The following is a 25,340-nucleotide window of genomic DNA, read 5'->3' as shown; positions in this document are numbered from 1 at the left end:
CCACCCCCAGGAAGCAGCCTGTGACAGCTGACTAACACCTAGGTACCTATTTGATTGCTAGGTAACAGGGGCATAGGGTGAAAGAAACTCTGCCCATTGTTTCTCGCCGGCGCCTGGGATCGAACCCAGGACCACAGGATCACAAGTCCAGCGTGCTGTCCACTCGGCCGACCGGCTCCATAAAACCTACGTACTTGAGACCGTAGAACAAAATACAAAAAAAAAAAAAAAGAGGTGCCTGCTGCAGGGCTATTGGCCCATACGTGGCGACTTTTGTTCTCACCATCCGATTCCTTCCTCGCATCACAGGTGACTGCAGGAGGCCTCTTGGCCCATGCGAGGCGGCTCCTGCCCGAACTCATACTGCCCCTCTCCTATGCTTGTCTCACCATGCTTGAGTTCGGGGCCCCGTCTTCACCTTGTTCCACGGTGCACTGGTGGAGGTGCCTGTTCGGTGGTACGTTTTTCTGTGTCGAGGGTGTTCTATGCTCGTCTCATTGAGCTCGCCTAATTATGCTGCGGGGTTGGGCTCTGCCTCTTTGGTTCCGCCTCTCGCCTATCGTTCGCCTGACGTGTGGATTCTCTGCCTCCTGGGCTCTCTTGTCTCTACACTTGGGGCTGTATATGCGGTCAGCCCGGGTGTGGGCTGCCTACTGTGTTCCTTCGATTGCCTGTTGCACTGCACACGTTTCTTCTCCTGTCCTTGTGGCTCGGTTGGGTACTCGGTTTCCACCTGTGTCCCCTTGTTGCGTGCCACTCGTGTTCCAGTTTATCTTTATCTTCCCTGTCACTTCCTCTGGGAGTGTGGTGATGCGTTGCTGCGGTTGTGATGCTGCGGCTGCATGTAGGGGTCTGGTTGTGGCGTTTTGTTTGGCCCTTCCGTGCTCCTTCTGGCACCTTCCTTGTTGGGATTTTTTGTTCCCTTGCTTTTTTGGGACCTTTCTTCCTTGCCGGTCTTGCTGTGCCGGGCCTGGTTTTTTCCATGTTCCTTGGATTCTCTGTCCTAACCTTGTTTGTCCTGGCCGCTGGTGCTGGGGTGTTTCTGCTAGTCTTTTTATCATTTCCTTCTTCACACTGTTGTGTGTTTTGTTTGTGCCTTTTGGTCATCTTGTTGCCAGGTTTGCTTTCCTGTTTTCCTGGCTTGCCCTGCCTGTTTTTTTTTTCAGGGTCTTGCGATGTCCCTTCTCTGGTGTCTCACGTCAGACCCGTGGTTTCCGTTCCCTGGCGAGCTTGCTTGTGTTGGGGGAGTTTTCTGTTCGGCGGATGTTCCATCTCCTTCTTGCCGGCTTGGGCTTCCGGCTCTGCTTCCTTGGTGGTCGCACCCGAGATCTTCCTGCAGCTCTGCCTCTTCCTAGGCTCGGGTGACCCTTGGCAGTGCTGATTACGTTCTGCCTTGGGGATCTCGCGTCCATTGGTGGTCAGGTGACTTCGTTGTTGGTGTCCCACCTGTGTGCTTCTTGGCGGCAGTACAGGGTGTTTTGGCGGTCCTTCCTTTTCCTTCTGTCCCTTCTTTGGTGGCTGCACTTGTTGGCGTCGGCTTGGCTTTTCTGCTGGAGATTGTGGGCCGTCGACTTGCCGCATACTGTCGCCTCGTTTTATGCGGCGCTGACGGAGCCGCTTCGGCTTGCTTTCGGATTTTCCTCTGCGCTGTTCGTAAGCTGTCTTGTGCTTGTTTCACCTCCGGCCTGTTCTTGCACCGCTTCAGCTGTCCTGGTAATTGGACAGAGTGCTCTTTTCTTTCTTCTCGTTTTCTTGTGGCCCCTTTGGTTTCTATTTGTTTTTCAATGGCTCTTTTCCGGTTGGCATTGGCCTCTGGGGGTCGGGTAGGTGAGAAAAACGAGCAAACAAGCATGATGTTCGTTTGCTCGACACGGCCGCACCGCATGTCTGCGCAGCTCCTCCCTCCCTGGGAGGGGGGGAGGGGGAGCCCCAGACCCCCCGCCCCGGCAATCCCCACGCCAGTTCTGAGGCTGGATATCAAAAAACGTGAAAAAACGCTGACCGGAAGGAGGGAGGGTTGCCGGGGAGCCTATGGAACTCACCCAGAAAGTGGCATTTCATTACATTCAACGCTGGTTTTCTGGGGTGGAGCCCCTACGGCCCCCGGAGCTACTTCACCAAAGACAGCAGAATAAAATGGGGACTTACCAGGGTGGTGGTCGGTGCTCCACTCTTCAACTCAAAGTCGAGACAACGGGGTGCAACCGCGGACCCAAAGCAACACAGGCCCGACTAGGCCCAGGAACGTTCACGAGGTAGCATGTAGCCAGGACCCTGTTCAACCGCCAAAAACCCTGTGCCCAAATGTCAGCCCAAGACATATTGCCAAAGACAGCAGCAAGAGCAGCAAACTTACAAACGTCTTGGGCACAAGGATAGACCTGCTATCCTTGTGCCCATGACCATCCAGGGGATAGACCTGCTATCCAGAGCAGTGAGATAGCAATCTCACTGCTCTGCAAGTAAGATTGTCATGTCTGGCGCCTCGGTTGGCCAGGTGCTGGTTCTCGACTTTTGGTGGGGTGCTTGTCTAGTTGTGCTTGCGGGGGTTGAGTTCTGGCTCTTTGGCCTAGCCTCTCTCCTGTCGATCAACGGTTGAGCAGTTTCCAGGGCCTCCTGGGCTCTGTCTTATCTACGTTTGCTCTTGTGGGTGATGTCTGCCTCCTCCACGTCGCTTCCTAGTGCTTTCTGGGTATCTGGGTCAGTGCTTATTGACTAGCCTGATGTTGGGTGCTCGGGTGGGCCTCTGTCCATGTTCAGTTCCCTGCTTGTGAACTACCCCGGTGTTCGTTTTGGTACTGAGTTCCTACACTTTTTCTTTGTAACTTACTGCAGGTTTCGGTGTTGCACTGTCTGTGGGGGATGTGGACTTTCGGTCCATCGCTCCTGCCTTCCTGGTTCCTTTTCTTGGAACAGGTAGCTGGGTTCTGGTCCTGGCTATGGTTTTTCTTTGTTCCTTTTCCGGAACGTGTGTGTTTGCTTTCCTGCGGTTCACATCCTGCATAGTTCTCCTCATGGATGCCTCAGGGACGCATGCGTCCTTCTTCCCTGCTGGAGCTGGTTATGTTGCTCCTTTGGGTTGCGGGGTCGCTGTTTTTCGATTCGCATTTTGCGCTTTCATTCGTGGTGCTTGTTTTCCTCGTTGGCCACTGCCTGGGTCCTGGCTCCTTGGTGTTTGGCCTTGAACCTTCAGGGGTCCTGGGAAGGGGGGGGTTTCCTCCCGGACAGGAGGTTTCTGCTCGCTGGGGTTGGGTTCCTTGTTTCCCTGGCGGCTATTTCTTATGGTTTTTGACTGCCTTGGCGAGACCTGCTGCTTTCCTCAGTTCCGGTCAGATGGGTCTTCCCGTGGCTTCGCGCCTCTTTTGCAGATCGGTCCTGCTCTGTACAGGGCTGGTTTGTTCTTCCCCTCGAGTTTTCGTGTCTGAGGTTTTTGTCGCTCGTTTATCGTCGCTTGTGTCGGCACTGGTGGGTTGTTGGTTTCCCACCTGCGTGTTTCGTCTCTTCCACCTGCGTTTTGGTTGTCCGCATTCCCTTTCTTCCCTCGTTCCTGTTTGGGGGTTCGGGTCTGCAGGGTCTTTGTTTTTTAGCTTAGGATGCGTGGCGTCTGCCTCCCAGATCCTTCCCTATTTTCCTTCTCTGTGGTGAGGTAGCTCTGGGGAGCCGACGGGGCTCTCCCCAGAAAACCAGCTTTGAATGTAATGAAACACCATTTTCTGGGTGAGTCCCGGAGGCTCCCCGGCATCCCTCCCTCCCTCCCTCCTTAACATCCAGCCTAAGAACTGCCAGTTGGATAGCCGGTGCGGAGGGTCTGGGTCTCTCCCTTCCCCCTCCTGGGGAGCAGGGGGGGGGGGGGGGGTGCAGATGGTGGCATGGCAACATGATGACGTCATGCTAGTTTCATAATTTTGTTTGGGGAGTTCTGTCCACTCGTTCGGGTTTCGGTAGCAATATTTTCACCAGAATAGGGGTTTGTTTTGGGGCGCCTAGCTTCTGGGTGCCTATCCCAGTCGATGGCAGACATAGACTGCTTCCAACCACAGGGGGGTTTCTATGGGCCATTGCTCCTCGTGCCTCTCTGAGGGGGGCCAGGTTCTGGCTCGTGGTCCCCGGTAGGCAAGAACTCTAAGCACTTTGACTGATGCCAGAAAGTTATACATATCCATTCAGCCTGGATAGCTCTGGGGAGCCTCCGGGACTCGCCCAAAAAATGGTGTTTCATTACATTCAAAGCTGTTTTTTTTTTTTTTTTTTTTTTTACTTCCTATTTGTGTGAAAAGATTTTTTCAGCCATGTCAGTAATAAAAATTAAACAGAGAAATTGAATGGATGTTAATGCAGCGCTTTATCTCCCAGAAACAATGCTGCAGCCACATATATAACAAAAATTTAACAAAGAAGTAGCAGCAGATGGTGCATTAACTAAAATGTCTAATTTTATAACATTAAATTTAATAAATAAAATACTATTTACATAATATTTTATTAAAACCAGCCTACATTGGTTTTTATTAATGTCTTAGCTGTCAGCCGGTCCACGAAATATTTATCCTATTTTCGCCGGTTCACAGGTGTAAAAAGGTTGAAGAATGATGATTTAGAGGGCCTTGTCAACCATTTCTTGGGGGAGCCCCGGAGGTTCCCTCAAGCTATCATACACTGATCAGTGCCATACTACTGATGAAGGAAGGAGGCAGTGCTATACTATATAGTGGAAGGGGGCAAACTAGCGGGTGCTAGTTTTACAAAATTTTGGTGGTTTGTTTTCATTCTGGGAGTTCTTTTGACAATTTTGAGGCTCCAGTCTCGTTTTTAAACTATGCAGTAGTTTGTTTTGATTTACCTATCTTTCTGGCTGCTTCCCTGGTGGTGGCAATTATGATTAAGCTTTAAATGAAAAGTTTTCATAGGCCATCACTCCCTGTGCCTCTCTGAGGGGGCCCAGGTTCTGGCTCGTGGTCCATGGTAAGTCAATAGAACTCTGCCACTGATTTCACCTAGTAGTATGGCACTGATCATTGGCACTAAAAATATATATTAACTGTACCATTCAGTATTGTAATCGATTTTCATTTATATAAATAGGAAAATATTTCCATGACAAACGGATAGAGTATAAGGAATCAACTCGGTGATAAATGAGGTATGTATTGTGGTCATGTGTTGTCTGCAGGGTTATTTATGTGTATAAATGGTGGATGATGCAGGAAAGAGGCTGTGGTTATTTAATGGTTTAAGGAGTGTGGCGTACATGGGAAAATTACCAGGGGAATATCTGTATTCCTTTTATCACCCAGATGACTGTAACCACTTTTGATATAGTAGAATATTTTCTTTCCCTCGCAATTTTAAAACTGGCTAATTTTTATAAGATATATTGTAAACTGTTTTTATATTGCTACAAACAATTTACTAAAAAAGTAATTACTTATATTTGGTTCCCATTGTAGAAAAGCAGATGATTTTATATTCTTTTATACTGTGTTTTTTAGTTTTTATGCTTGTACTTTGCATATATTTATTCAATGATTTGTATTGCAGGATGCTGCATGGATTGCTCTGAATAATTCTCTAAGATGTTGCACCCCCGGGGATGTTTACCTTCTCCTGAAAAGCAGCAACTTCGTCACTCATGACTTAACCTCCCCGTTCAAGGTTTGAGACTTGATCATTTGCTTGACCTTGCTCCCTCTCGTACTTGCCCCTCCCACACTCGCCCACAGAATCCCCCCAAACTGTTCTGTATTATCACTGGTGGGGAGAGTTACTGTCAGCATCTTCTCTGCTACAGTGTTCCCAGCAGCTTGGATAGAGGCCACATATTTGCTGTTGCTCTAGCTATACTCTTAATTGATCATAGTGGATAAATGTACAGTTATAGTTACAGTGAAGAGTTGGGAGCTTTCTGTAATAGAGCAAGGAAACATTCCTAAGATGAAGAGGATAGAATTAAACCAAGCAGCATTGAAGGACTCTGAGGTAACCTAAGAAGTAATAAGGTGGTTCCTGTTGGAGCTGGGTATGACTAAGGCCGTGGGACCAGGTAAGGTATGTCTGTGGATACTAAAAGAAATTGCAGAAGCCTTGTACTGGGCACTTATTTTTATATATAACTATTCAGTGGAAACATAAGAACTACCAAAGAGTTGAAAGACAGCCAATGTAGTGTCAGTATACATAGAAGGAGGCTTTAAACTAATAGCCAGTGTCCCTTACTTGCATATCATGCTAGGTTATGGAAAAAAGATCATACATGAGAGGTCGGCTTAGATCAGCTTTTACAACCATGTAGCCCAAGCTGTGTTGGCTTACTTTTAGGTCTGGCAAAATATCCATAGTGCTTGGGCATCTTGCTTGGTTTACCCTTCAGTACCTAGAAATCCCTATGGGTTCAGTGTGGCCATTGGATATGCCCTCTGAACCTGTTCTCCTCTCGTGCGAACTTGAGGGTTGTTTGTTGTCTATGCCGCAGGGCAACAGTAATTTGTCCTGCCTCCACCATGCTGTTTTTTTAGGTTAAAATCACCTATGGCTGTGAGTTGTGGGGTGTGCACTCTCCATGTGGCACGTCTATCTAACCCTCCAAATCAAGTTAGGGTATATCAGGCAGCTACTGCGGATTCATTTTGCCCACCTGCAGCGGTCTAGTTGTGTGCTCAGTTGTATGCCCCGTAGCTGAACTTTCTTGTGTTTAGGCACCCAAAATTGAAGTGTTGGTGAACTCCTACCTTGGCTCCATCTGCACCACTTCTTCCTTTCCCTTCAGGTGTGGTTTCCCCCTCTATATGATCTTTCACCTCAGCTTTTGACCCCCCAAAACATTGGAGTGTTTCAGGGTCAGGTTTGGATTTAGCATGTGATGTGGCTTGGTCATATCCAGGGGTGGCTCCTTCCTATTCAGGTGTTAAGCCGGCTGGCCCCACCAAAATATCTGGGCCTTCTTTCCAGCCACCCCTTCATAAATTCTCGTTTAGACCCCTGTTTTTCAGCATTTTTTCAGCATTCAGCATAGACTAGCATTTCCATCCTGGATAGTGGGTGTGGACACTGGCTCTGCCCTGGAGCCTTCATAACTGGTTTCTGGGGTATGGGGGAGTTGGATCAGGAACCTTAGGTTTTCTTGAACCCCAGGTGGATCTTTATTTCTTCAGACGAGAGCCTTTTACTTCAGTGAGAGGGATTTCCACAACCTTCCCTCCTTGCAACCCGTCCTCCAAACAAAGACCCAAAAGTGATTCCATACACCTGCCAAACCCCCTGTTTATGAATGAAAAACGGTTTACACACGACTCACAACTGTTAACGTTCGAACATTTCCAGAACAAGGGCTTCACTGACGAATTTTGTTCGAACCACAACACTGTAAATGCTCTACCCACGTACTACAAATACAGATAATCGCCAACAGAACCTAACCTAACCTAACTTAACCTATGCCTATATATGCACAATATGTTAATATATTATAATATTAATTTATATCTGAGAAAATTCCTGTTTTGAATGAACAGCATGTTAAAATTTATGAATGCATCTGTGGGGTTGACCGCTGGATGTAATGGACTTGAGTCGAGGACGGGTTGCTCCTTGTATGAGTTTGATTTGAATGCAGCTCTCTCTAGTGTTTGTGTCTGTGTGCCACTAGGCCCATTGGAACCAACCTTCTAGAAGTTTCCTTCATCTTATACCTCTGTAAGTAGCTTGTGAGATTCTCTTTAGTACCTCCTGCACCATCCAGAGTTTGCCTGTTTGATGAACCCTACCAATTTTGAGGTTTGGATTGTCTTTTCCCTTTTAGGTGCATTATGAGGTCCTGGAGTTGTCCTGGTTAGCAGACAGCTTTCTCTTTTTGGTCGTTCCAGACTTGGCACTGACTTTTGTCATTACCGCATGCTCTTGAGTAGTGTGAAGTGGCGAATGTGTTTCTAGGCAGCCCTTCTTTTGTGCTACTCAATGATTGCCCATTTGCTCCTGCTCATTCTCGGGATGTGGACTTGGTACAGCTCCTTGCGCAAGTGCCTTTGCTGTCGGCGGCCTTCATGGCGGAGGACTTTCGGGTGCACTTACACTTTGCCTCAGTCATGCAGTTTCTGGCCCCCTCATGGAGCTCCACTTAGAGTGGCTCTGTCAGGATGTTGGGGAGCACACCAAGCCTGGACGTCTGCCAGGCTTGGCTCTAGACCTGGTGCAGGGGCCTGGGTTTCCACTGTGGCATTGATGGCTTCTTTGCCCAAGCTGTATGCACCCATGTTCCGAACTGTATTAGCCCAGTCTATAGACTTGTAACAGAGAAAAGAAAGAATATCATAGGTAACGAAGAAGAAAATAAACAAAATAGAAAAACGGAGCTGGAGAGGAAAAGAGAAACTGCCACCATTGTAATGAATAGGAGTGGAATAATAGATAAACAATAGAGGGAAGGAGATGGAGAGGGAAGGGTAAGGAGGAATGGGTGAGAGTGAAGAAGAGAGTTTAGGGAAATTGAAAGTGTAAAAAAGAAAGGGGATGAAGTGTAGACGAAGTAAAAAAGGAAGAAGGGGTAGAATGAGTAGAAAAAGTTGAGTGAATGAGATTAGTTATAGGTGGTTCTACCAGCATCCATTTAATATATAAACTAGACAAGAAATGAAACTCTTCTCCTGTCAACAGTTTTCTCCAATTGATTATAAGTTGTAATAACTGCAACCATTAAAATCAGAATGCTAATTACTATATCTGAATCTTTAGTAATTAATCTTCAGAGTTTCCTTCACTCAGCATGAGTTACGCTATGATCTTGGATTCATTTCTTATCAGATTTAAAGACAATTAAAAATAACTTGGAGATTATTGATTTATTATTGTGTGTGTTCATAATTTCTGCGGGGAGCCCCATTGGCTCCCCAGAGCTAACTGGGCTGATATGAATGTATTAGACCATGGCATCAGTCAATGCACATGGAGTTCTAGGCCTACCAGGGACCACGCGCCAAAACCTGGCCTCCCCTCAGAGAGGCACGAGGAGAATCCTTGGTTTGATCTCTGGGGCAGGACTGAAATGATTGGGCGTTTCCTTTCACCTAATGCCGTCATTCACCTAGTAGGAAATAGGTATCCAGAAGTGGTGACTGTTGTGGGTTGCATCCTGGGGAAGATTAGTAGTTGACCTATGAGGACCTCTGCAAGCCTAGGTACAGTCTTCCTGTTCCCAACATTGAGAATTATAATTTTACATGTGTATTCAAAGGGAATATATCAGACAGTATAAAACCGTGCAGCCCATCTTGACTTTAGATCATGTGTATATCTTGAGTGTGTGTGTGTGTGTGTGTGTGTGTTGTCTATGTGCCTGGGTGTCATACATTTATGAACTTGAATATAATGTACATTTGTTTTAACATTGATTTTAAGATATGTACATATTTGTAAATATCTTATGATCTCACTCTTTATTTTAATTAATTGTTAATTTGTGTTAAGAATATGCTCCTTATTATTGAAAATATTGAATCTTGATTTAAAGTTAATTGTAAATGATTCATCTTAAAATTTTCCTCTGTAATTTTATTGTTCAGTTCAGTAATCATTCCTGGAAAATTATTTGTATTTTTCAGAAGAAATGTCTTGAGATCAAGTTACTCATTGTTATTCACTATTCATTATCATTTGTTTCTCTAATATTTTAGGACTGTGATGATGCCAATGAGGTAGACACAAGTGTTGACTACTGCTTGGTCCTCCGTGGGTGGATGGAGATCAACCCAGCTCATGAGTTCCGCTGCTTTGTCAGCAATAAGCAACTAGTTGGTCAGTCTACAAGAATGGGTTGAACAGTATAAACAAAAACTTTTTTCATTTGATCAATCCAAAAAGTACTCATATATTTACTTCACTTTACTAATATAGTACATTTATATACAGTATATGTAAAGTATATATTTCTGGGGGGAGCCCCTTTGGCTCCCCGGAGCTTACTAGGCTGATATGCTAATGTCAGACTTTGGCATCAGTCATGTGTATGGGCCTACAGGGACTACGAGCCAGAACCTGGCCCCCTCTGAAGAGGCAACAGGAGCGATGGCCTATAAAATCCCACGTGTGGTTGGAAGCATTCTATATCTGCCATTGACCGGGTCAGGCACTCAGAAAGTTAAGCATCCCAAAACAAACTCCTATTCTGGTGAAAATATTGCTACCAAAAGCCGAACAAATGGATAGAACTCCCCTAAACGAAACGAGCAAACGATCATGACGTCACATCGCCACGCTGCTGCCGCAGCGAAACTTAGGGGTCTGACCAGTGGGTCCCTTCTGTTTGGTTTACTCGGCTGCGCTGGCTTCTTCTTTAGGGGCCGGTGCTTTGGGGGGACTCTGCAACCAGTTCCCAAGGAGGGGGATCCTGGGGCTAGGGAGGGGCTGACTTGGGGGCCTTGGGCACCGCTGGACCCTGCCTGGGTTTTTTTACCCTTGGAGCGGGGCTTATTGTTACAAGGAGTGGGGTTCTCTTTTTCCACACTCTGCGTACGACTTGGATTTGGTGTCTGCCCCTCCCTGGGTTCGGTTCCGTGTCCCCTCAGGTGTGGCGGTTTTGTCTTTCCGGAGGATTTCAGCTTCCCGCATCTAACCGTCTGTGGTGCAGGTGACCCTAGCAGCAGATGCGAGCAGCTGCGTCTAACAGCCTGGTTGATCAGTCCAGCAACCAGGAGGCCTGGTCGACGACCGGGCCGCGGGGACACTAAGCCCCGGAAGCACCTCAAGGTAGCTTATCTCCTGCGTGACCAGGATTAAGCCTTGGTGTTGATGGATCAGTCGTCTTTCAGGTTTGGGACTTCATTCTCTTTCTGGGTCCGTTACGAGGTTCCGGAGTCGTCCTGGCTGGCGGACTGTCCTGTCTTTGTCTTGGAGGCCTGGCATCCTTTCTGTCATACCCGCACACTTGAGTAGCGTGAGGTTTCGACTGAGGTTCAGGTTTTCCTAGGGGGGCGACCTTGAGCCCCTCAATGAGTGCTTGTTTGCTTCTGCCATTTCCCAGGATGTTGGAGTTCTGCAGCTTTATGTGAAGGTTCCCTCCCTTTCGGCTGCGCAGGTGGCTGAGGATTTGCACGCCAGGGGCCTCTTGGCTTCAGCCTTGCTCTTCTTTTCCCTCCTGGAGCTGTCTTCGGACTGGCTTGGGGACTATGTGGGGGTGCTCGGGGCTGTTCCGGGGTCCAGTGCCTTGGGCTCGGGTGCTCGCGTGTCGGCTGCTTTGTTCAAGCTGTTTGCGCTGATCTTGTGGGATGCAGTTGCCCAGTTTTACGCTTTCTGGCTTGTGTGTTGACAGGCGTTGCTTGCCTCCTCACTGGAATCGGTCTGGGCCCTGGCTCTTAGGATGTCTTCACCCTTTTGTCCTCTATTTTTTGCTCCTGTGGCCATAGCGCAGTATATTCAAGCTGCTTCGGCTAGTTGCCGTCCGATGTCGGACTCGTTGGTTCTCCGGGGGTCCCTAGGCAGGCCTACCCGGAGGGGTCATGCCAGGGCTTGGGGTTCCTCTCATTGTGGTAGGCCACTGGGGAAAAGTTCAAGCTTGGCTCCGCTTTCGGACCCGCCTTTGGCTGGTTGGCACGGTGTTCGCCCTGTGCCAGGCTCTGGGTCTCGTAAGGGGCGCCGGCCCTTTCGCGGTTCGCCCTATTGACGGGGCGGTGGGGGGAAGGCTTGTGCTGTTCGCTCATGCCTGGTCCCATGATTTGTGGGCGTTTTGGGTCCTTTCCTTCGGCCTGCGGTGGCGTTGGATGGCCCCTCCTCCTTCGTGGAGGTTGAGGCTGGCGGGGCAGGCTTCTCCTCCTGCACTCCATCGAGTCGTCTTGGATTGGGTTCACTTGGTCGTCGTTGAAATGTCATCGTCGCTCAGATTGGTTTCCCGTCTGTTTCCAGTGCTAATACGGGACTGTGCGGACCTGAGGTTCATTCTGGACTTGTCCCGTCTGAACCCCTGGGTTCATTGCCCCTCCTTTCGGATGACTACGCTGTCTCAGGTTCGGCGGGTTCTTGGATGGTGTCCCTGGACCTCCGGGACACTTATTGGCATGTCCCGATTCATCCGGGATTTAGGGACTGGCTCGGTTTTGTTGTGGGGCGTCAAGGTTATCACTTTCGTTGTCTTCTGTTCAGGTTGAATCTGGCACCTCGCATGTTCACACATCTTATGCGGGTCGTCGTGGCCCATCTGCGTCTTTTAGATGTTCGTGTGTTGGCCTACCATGACGACTGGCTGGTTTGGGCTCCCAGCCGGTCCAGTTGTCTGCTAGCCAGGGATTTGGTTTTTCCCAGCTCACCGGGTTCGGGTTCTTGGTGAATTGGAGGAAGTCCCATCTGGTGCCTTCCCAGGTTCGGTCGTGGCTCGGTCTTGTGTGGGACACTCAGACCGCTTCCTTGTCTCTTCCTCCGGAGTTTCTCCTCCGGCTGCGGTCACGCTTGCGCATGTTTCTGAGGGGCTCGTCGAGTCCACAGCACTGTACGGGAGTTCGCGGCGGTGTGCTTTGCGCTTCAGAGGGTTCGGGTCGCCCACGGATCGACGATCTGGCTCCATTCGGACTGCTCCCCAGAGGTTCATTGCCTGAAGCAGGGGGGGTTTCGATGCGGTCCTTGGCTCTTTGGGGCTGGTCGCTTCGGGTGGCTTGTCTGCTGAGTTCTCGGGGTTTGGCTCTCCTGGCCATTCACGTGCGGGGTGTGTCCAACGTCTTGACCGACGGCCTGTCTCGTTTCATTCCCCTCTCCACAGAATGCACGGTCGACGCTGCCTCTTTCCGTTGGCTTTGCCGGACGTTCAGTTGCCCCAAGGTGGACCTCTTCGCTTCGGCGTGGTCACGGCGCCTTCCCCTGTATGTGGCGCCCTTTCCTGACTCCGAGGCCGTTGGGGTCGATGCCTTTTGGCAGGACTGGTTGAGGTGGGGGTTCCTGTACTTCTTTTCTCCCAGTTCAGCTGTTGCTCCAGGTCCTGACTCGCTTAGAGATTAACCAGGGGAGAGTTGTCCTCTTGGCCCCTAGGTGACCGGCCCAGCCGTGGTTTCAGGCGCTGCTTGGTTGGTGTCCGAACCCGGAGGTTTTTCTGCGGCTCCACCTCTTCCAACAGATTGGCCCAGTGCGTCACGTGGCTGGTTCGATCTTCTCCTCGAGTCTTCGCGTATGGTATTTTTGACTTGAGTTTATCATCATCTCTATGGTGATCAGGTGGCTTCCTTTTTAGTGTCCCACCTGCGGGCTTCATCTCGGCGGCAGTATGAAGTTTCCTGGAGGTTCTTCCGGTTCTTCTTCCGTCTTCATCGTTATGCTTCCCTTTTGGTTAGGGTTGTGTTGTCCTTTCTCTCTTGGTTGTTCCAGGACCGTCATCTTATGCCTAACACTGTCGCCTCATATCGTGCGGTGCTGGCTGAGCTGCTTCAGCTTGCATTCGGTATTGATGTCACGTCTGCGCCGTTTCGCAAGCTGTCTCGGGTGTTGTTTCACCTCCGTCCTGCTCATACGCCGCCTGAGCCGTCCTGGTCTTTGGACAGAGTGCTCTCTTTTCTTTCTTCTCCTCAGTTTGTTGTGGCCCCCCTTGGTTCTGGATTGTTTTTCGAAGGCTCTTTTCCTGTTGGCATTGGCCTCTGGGGGTCAGGTGGGTGAACTTCATGCTCTCCTCCGGCGCAGAGGTTTCTGCTCCTTCGGACGGGGTGATTGTTTTGTTCGTCTGCAGCCTTCTCCTTCTTTTCTGGCGAAGAATGAGACTGCTGCATTCCGGAGGGGCCTTGGGTTGTTGATGCTTGGTTAGTTCGGCCGGGGGTGCATCATGTTTTGTGTCCAGTTGTGGCTCTCTGCCGTTATTTGCACGCCACGGCTTCTGTGTCCGTGGATGCGCTGTGGGTCGATCCGGTTTCCCTTCTTCCCTGTTCGAGGGTGTGGGTCTCCCAGGTTGTCCGCAGGGTTATTAAGGCTAGCCAGTCTGCGGTCTATCCCCGTGCCCATGACGTCCGCAAGTTCGCGGCTCTTGCCGCCATCTTTGGCAATATGTCCTGGGCTGACATTTGGGCGCTGGGATTTTGGTGGTTGAACAGGGTCCTGGCTGCTTGTTACCTTGTAAACGTTCCTGGGCCCGGTCGGGCCTGTGTCGCTTTGGGTCGGCGGATGCAGCCAGTTGTCTCGACTTCAGGTTGAGGAGTGAGCAGCAACTGCCTCCTAGGTAAGTCTCTATTCTTTCCTCTGTGGGTAGTTAGCTCCGGGAAGCCATAGGGGCTCCCCCCCGAAAACCAGCGTTGAATGTAGTGAAACGCCATTTTCTGGGTGAGTCCCGGAGGCTCCCCGGCATCCCTCTCTCCCTCCGGTCGGTGTTTTTTTTTGCGTGTTTTTGACATCCAGCCTCAGAACTGGGGTGTGGATTGCCGGCGCTGTAGGTCTGGGGCTGCCCCCCCTCCCAAGAGGGGGGACTGCGCAGACAGTGGCGCGACGACGAATGGCGTCATACTAGTTTGCTCGTTTTTGTTTGGGGAGTTCTATCCACTCGTTTGGCTTTTGGTTGCAATTTTGACCAGAATAGGGGTTTGTTTTGGGACGCCTACCTTTCTGGGTGCCTACCCCGGTTGATGGCAGACATAGAATGCTTCCAACCACACGGGGGTTTCTATAGGCCATTGCTTCCCTTGCCTCTTTGAGGGGGCCAGGTTCTGGCTCGTGGTCCCCGGTAGGCCCATAAGAACTCTGTACACATGACTGATGCCAAAATCTGACATTAGCATATCAGCCTGGTAAGCTCCAGGGAGCCTCCCGGACTCACCCACAAAAGGGCGTTTCATTACATTCAATGCTGGTTTTTTTTCGTTGGGGGTATGGCATACGTTCTGTTGTTACCGCTCGCTTGAGTGGCCGGAGTTCACTACAGTGTTGCAAGTGTACTTAGGAAGTGTGTTTAAGCATCTTAATGCATGCCTGTATGCCCCTGTGCTTCCTTGTGCGGTTGTGTGCTCCAGTTGCACATCTGGGTTGCTTCCCTTTTGGCTGCTTTGGCTGCAGAAGATAATCGCTCTTGTGGGCATTTGGCTTCAGTCCTTTGCTTCATTTCCCTTCTCGAGCTATCTTCAGACTGACTTGTGAAGGAGTTTGCTGCCGGGTCATCGGCAGCATTGCTTAAGCTGTTTGCATGTATTCTCCGGGAAGCGGTGTCCTTGTTTTATACCTCTTGCCTCACGTGTCGGCAGGCTGTCCCTCGCTCTCTGTGGATTGTACTTGGACCCTGGCTCTTAGGTTTTCATCTCCATTTTGTTTGCTGTTATTTGCGGATTCGGTTGTGTCAGTTTCTCCAGGCTTCTGCTAGTTGTGGCCCTCTTTCGGATATGCTGATTGTCTGTGATGCACATTTTTGTGCTTCCTGGCAAGGTCGTGCCAGGGCTCTGGCATCTGCTGGTCGAGGTAGGTCTTTGGTGCCAGTTTCTGAGCTGGTGTTTACTCTGGACCCCATCTTTGTCTGGTCTGCACTATGCACGTATCTTGAGATCTTGAGATGTTATCTTGAGATGATGATTTCGGGGCTTTTTAGTGTCCCCGCGGCCCGGTCCTCGACCAGGCCTCCACCCCTAGGAAGCAGCCCGTGACAGCTGACTAACTCCCAGGTACCTATTTACTGCTAGGTAACAGGGGCATTCAGGGTGAAAGAAACTTTGCCCATTTGTTTCTGCCTCGTGCGGGAATCGAACCCGCGCCACAGAATTACGAGTCCTGCGCGCTATCCACCAGGCTACGAGGCCACTCAGTTGGATCTTCGGAAGGGTCACCGGCCCTTTCACGGGTCGCCACATTGACAGATCATTGGGAAGGGGGGATGACTAGCTCTGTTTGCCTGTACTTGGTCCCACGATTCGTGGGTATTTCAGGTCGTGTCTTCTGGCCTGCAGTGGCATTGGGCTGCTCCTCCCCCTCCAGGGGATTCGGGGCTGGCGGGACAGGTTTCTTCCCCCTTCGCTTAATCAGGTCATCCTGGAGTGGGTGCGCTTGGGTGTGGTCGAAACAACCTCATCCCCCAGGTGGGTTTTCCCGCCTATGTCCAGTGCCAAAATGGGACTGTGAGGATCTGCGGTTCATTCTATACTTGTCCCGTCTGAACCCCTGAATTCCTTGTATGACTACTCTGTCCCTGGTCCAGCTTCTCTTGGAGCCGGGTTCTTGGATGGTGTGTCTGGACTTCTGAGACGCGTATTGGCATGTCCGTATTCATCTGGGGTTCAGGGACTGGCTAGGTTACGTGGTGGGGCATCAGGCTTAGTTTTCATTGCCTTCCTTACGGGCTGAATTTGGTACCTCGCATTTTCACACATCTTACATGTTGCCGGTTTCCTCTTTGGGCTGTTCTGGATTCGGTGCCTTGGTTCCCTGCCTCAATGTGTTCACGGATGCCTTCTCTCTCAGCCGAGGTTTTGTGCCTAGTGCTCACCAAGCCAGTCAGGGGCGGTGGGCTCTGTCCTTCAGTTGGGCTCACAGTATGGTGCGGGAATTTGCGACAGTGTGGCTTACACTGCATCGGATTCAGCTCGCTGGGGGGCTCCTCGATCCAATTTCGTTCAAACTGCGCTCCAATGGTTCATTGCCTGAACTGCGGGGGATCTCTGTGGTCCATGGCTCTTTGGGGGTGGTCACTTTGAGTGGCTCTTCTGAGTTCTAGAAGTTTAGCCCTCCGTTCATATCCATGGCGTGTCCAGTGTCCTTGTGGATGGCCTGTCGCAGTTCATTCCCCTGTCCACGGAATGGACGGTCGACACCAACTCATTCAGTTGACTCTGCCGAACATACAGGCCTCCGAAGGTGAACCTCTTCATGTCGGCGTGGTCGAGGTGTCTCCCCGTATATGTGGCACCCTTCCCCGACTGCGAGACCTTCAAGGTAAACACTTTTTGGCAGGACTGGTCGAGGTAGGGTTTCCTGTACCTTTTTCCCCCCCAGTTCAGCTGTTGCTTGGGTTCTGGCTCAGCTCGAGTCCTGTCGGGGAAGGGTTTTCCCTTCTGGCCCCGTGGTATTCTGCCCTGCCTTGGTTTCAGGCGTTGCTTGCTCAGTGTCCGAACCCGGTGCATTTTCCACAGTTCCTCTTTCAGAAGATCGGACCAGTGAGGTACTTTACTGATTCGCTCTACTCTTCTGCGCTTTGTGTCTGGAGTTTCTGACGCGGGTTTATTACCATCTGTATGGTGACCAGGTAGCTTCTCTCATGATGTCCCACCTGTGGTCTTCTCGGCGACAGTATGAAGTCTCTTGGCAATCTTTTCGCCATTTCCTTTCACTGCATAGATTGTCTTCAGTCTCGGATCATGTTTTGTTGACTTTTCTTTCTTGGCTCTTTCAAGACAGACATCTTATGAAGAATACTGTTGCCTCGTTTCGTGCAGCACCGGTTGAGCTGTTCCAGCTTGCGTTCTGGGTGGATGTCACTTCGGCTTCATTTCATAAGCTTTCTCCTGCCTTTTTTGCACTTCTAGCCTGCTTGTGAGCCACCTGAGCCATCCTGGTCTTTGGACCGGGTGCTCTCCTTTCTTTCTTCTCCTCAGTTCGTGGTGGCCTCTTCGGTCTAAGTTGTTTCCAGAAAGCTTTGTTCTTGTTGGCTTTGGCCTCTGGGGGGTCGGGTCGGGAGCTTCATGTTCTCCTTTGGCGCAGAGGCTTTTGCTATTTTGGATCGGGTAGATGTTTTGTTCATCTGCAGCCGTCTCCTTCTTTTCTGGCAAAGACCAAGACGGTGGGCTTGTTATAACCACACATACACCAGTATGATTATGTTGCGGCTGGTGTATGATGCGGTCAAACTGAATAGTAAAATGTTAGTTGATTAGCCTAATACAAGGGTACCTCAGTTTAAGAGTTTAATCCGTTCCTGGAGACGACTCATAACCCGAAAACTTGTGAACCGTAGCTAATTTCCCCGTAAGAAATAATGGGAAATGAATTAATCCGTTCCTGACTACCCAAAAACCTCACTTCAAATTAATTTTATACCTAATTCATCGAAATCTACACTACAAAACTATGTTCAAGTTATTACTTACCCTTGCTGTTGGCTGCTGTTGGCGTATGGAAGATGGTGAGGAGGGGGGAGGAGGAGAGGTGTTACTGTTTGGAAGGGGAGTCCCCTTCCATCAGGCAGTGAGGACCTCTCTGGAGTGCATTCTCTGGCACATTTTGCCTGCATACCACTAGGTCCTGGTTATGGCTCACTGCTCGATTTTCTCACAACAAAGCTGTCCATTGATGATTGTTTTTCCCTTCTTTGCAAGATGTCTCTGTAGTGAGGCATCACATTGTCATTGAAAAGATTAATGCAACGGTCTACTACAGCTTTCTCTGGGTGAGTCGTTTCAATAAAAGTTTGCATTTCTTCCCACATCTGAGAAAACTTCTTAATGGTTGCGGAAGGGACATTCGCTGCTGCCTCATCCTTCTCCACTGGAGAAACATCCTCAGCTGGGTCTTCTTACTGTTCCTGTTGGAGGGCTTGGAGTTCTTCGGTGGTCAGTTCTTCATTGTGTTCTTCCACCAACTCCTCCACATCATCACCATCCAATTCCATGTCCATTTGCCAGCCCAGAGTAACAATTTCCTCAACAATAGGCACATCATTTACTGGCTCAAACCCTCCTCAAAGTCTAGTTCTGTCACACATGCAGGCCACAATTTTCTCCAGCCAGAGATCAGGGTTCTTTGAGTCACTTCTTGCCAGGCTTTGTCAATGAGTTTTAAAGCACTACAAATGTTAAAATGGTCTTTCCAAAACTCTTTGAGGGGGAGTTTTGTGGCTTCAGTCACTTCAAAACATTTCCGGAAAAGTGCCCTTTCATAAAGTTTCTTGAAATTCGCTATGATTTTTTGGTCCATAAGCTGAATTAGAGGAGTGGTGTTAGGAGGAAGGAACGTTACTGTGAGAAATTTACTGTATCTGTGCAACAATTCATCTTCCAAACCTGGAGGATGAGCAGGAGCATTGTCGAGGAGAAGTAGGGCCTTGAGTGGCAAATGTATCTCCTGCAGATATTTTTCTATGGCACGGCACACTTCATTCACCCACTCCGAAAAAAATGCTAGTCACCCATGCCTTATTATTAGCCCTCCACATCACACACATTTGGTTTTTCTGCACTTTATACTGTTTGAAAACCCTTGGATTTTCAGAATGATACACAAGCAAGGGTTTAATTTTCAAATCGCCATTCGCATTTGAACGCAGCACAAGCGTAAACCTATCTTTCATAGGCTTGTGTCCGGGCAATGATTTTTCCTCGTTGGTAATGTATGTCCTCTTAAGCAATCTTTTCCAGAACAGTCCTGTCTCATCACAATTAAACACCTGTTGCAGTAGGTATTCCTCAGCTTCTGTAAACTCTTTAAATTCTTCAATAAATCTTTCAGCCGCTGGTTTGTCTGAGCTGGCTGCCTCCCCGTGCCTTGCAACACTATGAATACCGCTTCTTTTTCTAAGTTTCTCAAACTATCCCCTGCTTACCTTAAAGTCTTTCGTATCTGCACTTGTTCTAGGGGTTTTCTTTACAAGGTCTTCGTGCTTTCTCACAAATGATGGCCTCTGACACACTATCACCCGCTAACTCCTTGTTGTGTATCCAAATTAATAACAACTTTTCCACTTCCTCAAGTATTTGTGGTCTTTGTTTCGTGATTGTTGATACTCCTTTTGCCACTTTAGCACTCATAATGTCCATTTTCTTGACAAGTACAGTATAGTGCATATCGTTGATGTGGATTTGTTGTACTGCCTACGAAGTTCAACAACACGTGCACCACTTTCATGCTTCCGAATGATCTCTTGCTTTTCCTCTATTGTCATCCTCACATGCGATATCTTGCCTTGAACCTTACCACTGGCTTTCTTGGAACCCATTGCGATATATATTATAACAAATTTTATGCTCAAATAGCAAAAAATCCGAAAATAAACGGCAAATCCTTGTGAAGAATTCAGGCGGGATAGTCACTGGGCGCGAGGCACTGGTAAACTGAATGGCGATCGCCATGCCACCACGCGCTAGGTTGGCCTGTATGCGTATCAACACCCTCGTATTCTGAGGCAACGCTCGTATCCCGATACAAATTTTCCAAGCAAATCCTGCTCGTAACTCAAAAAACTCGTAACCCGAAAAACTCGTAACCAGGGGCGCTCGTAAGCTGAGGTACCACTGTATTACCATTACTGTACTCTTGTATCTGTAATCTGTTTTTGGAAATACGCTAGTTCATAGCAGAAGCTTAACACTTTCGTGAAACGGCGTATGAAAAAACCTTTCCCCAACTGAAATGAGCGTTTCGGCGATTGAGCGGCAACATTTAAAAGTGTATACTCTTGTGACTGTCCTGACGTTAATTTTTGATGTACGTATTTAATTTTTGTACCGATGTGGGAGCCGGTCGGCCGAGCGGACAGCACGCTGGACTTGTGATCCTGTGGTCCTGGGTTCGATCCCAGGCGCCGGCGAAAAACATTGGGCAGAGTTTCTTTCACCCTATGCCCCTGTTACCTAGCAGTAAAATAGGTACCTGGGTGTTAGTCAGCTGTCACGGGCTGCATCCTGGGGGTGGAGGCCTGGTCGAGGACCGGGCCGCAGAGACACTAAAGCCCCGAAATCATCTCAAGATAACCTCAAGAAGATGTGCTCGCAATAGAATGTTCTAGAAGAACATAAGTATAAAATGTCACCAAAACATAAGTTAGATCAGCACCAAATAAAAAACTATGTCGATCACTAGCCGTGAGCGCCAGACAGCAACGAAATGTTTCTACTATCTTCAGGGTTGTCAACTCCACACTTGTCCTACAGGGTTAATTTTGGTATCACTGAAATCGCAATAAAATTCTCTAAACGGACATATGCATATAAATATAGAATCAATGATGCAACCCACCCACAAGAGTGTGGGAAGTGGCCGAAGTGTTACCCGCGGTGGCATGTCGGCGAAACCCGCATTGAAAAGTGTATATTCAATTCACTGTCCTGACATTATTTTTTGATGTACGTATTTCATTTTTGTACCAATGTGTTCACAATAGAATGTTCTAGAAAAACATAAGTATAACACGTCACATAAGGAGGTGTTCGACCGGCAACAAATTTAAAAACTACGTCGATCATACGCGTCGTGTCAATAATACAGTTGTTTTACCACCCACAATGATTCATTGCCACGCCGTTCTCTCAAGTAAGCTCTTCGGCTATTAGAGAAAACGTAAATTTCATGGCGAATATTTCTAAACTATCCCCAAGTAGATCGGATCGAAATTGGAATTTATACAAATATTTATTCTCGTGACGCCCGCCAGTGTCACCCGTGCGGAACCCGAACAAAACTTAGTGACGCGCTCGTGCGCCACCGAGTGGTGAAAGTGTTAAGTTCATGTTTCATACAAATTACATGTCTAAATATTGGAATGTTATATAGGACATGCTAGAGGCATTATGATATAGTGTGTATATATATATTATCTAGATTTATATATATACTTGAGGTATGGCTAGCGAATGTAATGTGATCTAAGTCTTAAACAACATAGGTATAACAGTCAACCTGTAACTGCTGGAAATCCTCCCATATCCTCCCCTTAACCCTACCTCCTTGGTGAACTGTCTCTAGCCAGTATAACCTTGAGTAGATGAAATGACTTCTTTATGTGTTTTAGCATATATCATGATATATTCTTGTATACCTTGAGTTTTGATATGTACTCTCCTGTGGAGAATATTGCGTATTGTATATACTTAGGTATTGTATGAATTAGAATTAATATTTGGGTTTTGAACTTTTGATATGTGAAGGAGGAAAGTTGAAGTGACTTGCCATGTTGATAACAAAGTCATTCTTGGTTGGCTCAGCCCTTGGCAAGTTGCCCTCTTGGTTCCCCAGATAGGCGGACGTTGGATGTCCAGCTCTTGAGTTGTGTTGTATTTTGTTGTTTATTGATTACTAATGTATATATAGGAGTAATGCTGTTGTTTTAGTGAATCAGGCTACTGAGGAACATCAGTTATGCCAGGTGGTAGGTGATTTTGTGTTGAGATGGGTATCTGAGGGTTGTAGATGCTTGTTATTGTGTTGTAGTATGATACTGATTCCTCATCCACTACTTATTAATGTATGACACCACCAACCTGTTACTTGGGTTAGTTTACCACTGCGCTGGGTTGGAGCCTGGTCCCGAGTGTGTGTAGTTAATGCCTGTTAATGATTTCGAAAGCTGTGTTTAAGTTTCTTGATGTGATTATGAGAGCTGTGTGTAACCACCTTGTTGTTATTAGAGTATTGTGTTAGAGACTTTAGTTTCTTATTGTTTTATGGTGACTTGTTTTATATGTCGTAGTAAACTGGTGTTGTTTTAACTAGTCTTTTTCACTTTACCCTAGATACACATGAAAACTTGGCCAGGCTATGGTTGGTCAGTGATGCTGTGGTTCATAAGGTCATGACAGGGCTTCCGGAGGGATCCATGGGTTATTGATGCTTGGTTGGTCAGGCAGGGGTGCATCATGTTTTGTGTCCAGTTACAGCTTTACGCCGTTATCTACGCCCCTCGGCTTCTATGTCTGGGGATGCGCTTTGGGTTGACCCAGTTTCTCTTGTTCCCTGTTCCAGGGCTAAAGTCTCTCAGGTCGTCCGCAGGGTTATCAAGTCTAGCAAGCCTGCTGTCTTCCCTCGTGCCCATGATGTTCATAAGTTCACAGCTTTGGTTGCTGTGTCTGGCAATATGTCTTGGGCGGATATTCGGGCACTGGGGTTTTGGAGATCGAACAGGGTCCTGGCTTCCCGATATCTAGTTAATGTGCTGGGCCCTCAGCAGTCTTGTGTCACCTTGGGTCGGCGGTTGTAGCCTGTTGTCTCGTCTTCATTATGAGTTGTGCAGTGCAGCCACCTCCTGGGTAAGTCTCTCTTGGTAGAGCCCCAGAGGCTCCCTTGCACCCTCCCTCCCCCTGTCGGCGGTTTTTATTTCAGTTTTTCAGCCTCCAAACTGATGGTCTGGCTGCCAGCTCAGGGCTGGGAACCGCTCTTTCCCCTCTTCCCTTCCCTGGGGGATTGGCATGCGTTGTGATGATATGTTACTTGTTTGCTTGTTTTTCTTTTTCTATCAGGAGGAGTCTGTTTTGAAGCACCTACCTCTCTGGGTGCTCAACCCCAGTCAATGGCAGACATGAATACTTTCATACATGTGAGTTTCATAGGCCATTGCTCCCTTCAACTCTCTGAGGGGACCATCTTTTGGCTAGTGGTCCCTGGTAGGCATGACAACTCCATAAGATGGAAGCCCTGCACTAATATTAACTAATATCAGTCCGGTAGCTCCAGGGAACCTCCGGGGCTATACCCAGAAAATGGTGTTTCATTACATTCAATGCTGGGTTTTTACAGTGTACATAATTGGGGTTGGAAACATTCTAATTTCATTATTATTTTTCAGGTATTTGTCAACGTGATATAAGCCAAAGTTACTATTGCATTGGCACTGATCAGGCTAATATTCGCAGCGATATTATCAGCTTATGGAAAGAAAATATAGAAAACAGATTTCCTCTTCAAAACTGTAAGTATTTCTTATTACAGTATTTATTCATTTTAACTCACATCTTGGCCTGTATTTTTTTTTACTTACCTAATTCCTTACAGTATTAGGAATGAGCACCATCTCTTGGACCCAACCAATCTGTTGACACCTCTGTATATCGTGTATGTATTGACCATGTCCCCTGTACATCTTCATATCAACTCATCCAGGGTTAATAAATCTCCAGGGTTGAGGATGTCCTACATTTATTACTTGTTTAAATTTCTGTAGGCTGCTCTTACATTGGCAAACCTTACATTTGCTATCAAAGAAAGGAAAATGCTTAAAAACAAAGCACTTAAGCTTACTTAAAGTGATCAATACAAATAAAACTTATCCTGCTAAAGCTATTCCTGCTTATTCGGGCTTCCATAAATATATTTTCAGTGTGATTTCCTTCCCTCTAGAAAACTTTCTATCTTTTCAATAAGTATTTTTTTCCTTCTCATTTGGTAAAATACCAATTGCCTTCATTTACTCGTATTATCATTACCTTACAAGTGTATGTCATGATTAAACTTGCATACAATAACCACTTGTCAGACCATTCTTGTATCTTGTCCATGAGCAACTTTTTGCACTCTTGTGTCAACTCCTCTCATTAGTTTATCATCACATGTGAACATTGTCATGTATGTTTTGACCTTTGCATGTATAGTCAGTATCCACTCGATTTAACGGCCTCTTATTTACCGATCTGCCGGTAATAACGACCGGTTTGGGAGACCGGTATCTGAAGCCTCATATACCGGTCTGGCGGTCAATAGAACCGTATGTCGGTATTGGGTTTGTTTTGGCATCAGGGGGGGTCCTCACATGGCCAGCAGGCTGCCAGCCTGTATTGTCCCCTCTATCACCCTCACTGTATCTCTCCCCCACACCCTCACTGTAGCTCTACCCTACACACTCACTTCCAGCCTCCCTCCCTCCCTCACCCCCTCCCCCCTTCCCAAGAGACCCTTCTGGAAGGTGGCTCAATAGATTACCAGCCAACAGAGCCTAGAGAATCTCCATCTAATACAATAAAGCATTCATGAAACAAGTATTTTTATAACTTTTTATTATCCTAATAATATTACTAAACAAAATCTGTAACTAAAAATATATATATGATGATGTACATCCAGAATTTAAGGAACAAATCTGGCTAATGGGGTCGAGTGTGTTAAGCTTATCGAAGTGAGCCGGTCCCTCCCTCCACCACTATCCCTACATCACATACACACACTCTGCTTCACTGGTCACGTAGTTCAATTCAACACCCATCCCTCCCTCCCTCCCTCCCTCCCTCCATCTCTCCATCCATCCATCCATCCATCCATCCATCCATCCATCCATCCATCCATCCATCCCTCCCTCCCTCCCTCCCTCCTTCCCTCCCATCCATCCCTCCCTCCCTTCCTCCCTCCCTCCCTCCCTCCTTTCCTCCCTCCCCTCCCTCCCTCCTATCCATTCCTCTTTCCATCCCTCCCTCCTCCTATCCATCCCTCCATCCCTCCATCCATCCCTCCATCCATCCCTCCATCTATCTATCTCTCCATCCCTCCCTCCCTCCCTCCCTCCCTCCCTCCCTCCCTCCCTCCTATCCATCCATCCATCCATCCATCCATCCATCCATCCATCCATCCATCCATCCATCCATCCATCCATCCATCCATCCATCCATCCATCCATCCCTCCCTCCCTCCCTCCCTCCCTCCCCCCCTCCATCCATCCCTCCTTCCATCCATCCATCCCTCCTTCCATCCATCCATCCCTCCTTCCATCCATCCATCCATCCCTC

General features: G+C 48.1%; 1 protein-coding gene across 3 annotated transcripts in view; it reads left to right on the top strand.

Annotated features, from left to right (window-relative positions):
* Positions 1-25,340, top strand: part of LOC123762232 (translation initiation factor eIF2 assembly protein) — a 91,299-nt gene that overhangs the window by 30,706 nt on the left and 35,253 nt on the right. For all 3 annotated transcript variants that reach the window (XM_045748608.2, XM_069324311.1, XM_045748607.2), the window contains exons 4-6: positions 5,539-5,652; positions 9,663-9,783; positions 23,414-23,536. In XM_045748608.2, the coding sequence (XP_045604564.2) occupies positions 5,539-5,652; positions 9,663-9,783; positions 23,414-23,536 (358 nt within the window). The remainder of the gene's footprint in view (positions 1-5,538; positions 5,653-9,662; positions 9,784-23,413; positions 23,537-25,340) is intronic.

This window comes from Procambarus clarkii, chromosome 2, assembly GCF_040958095.1.
Source record: "Procambarus clarkii isolate CNS0578487 chromosome 2, FALCON_Pclarkii_2.0, whole genome shotgun sequence".
In the NCBI taxonomy this organism is placed as follows: Eukaryota; Metazoa; Arthropoda; class Malacostraca; order Decapoda; family Cambaridae; genus Procambarus; species Procambarus clarkii.
This window is presented reverse-complemented; position numbering and strand designations above follow the sequence as displayed.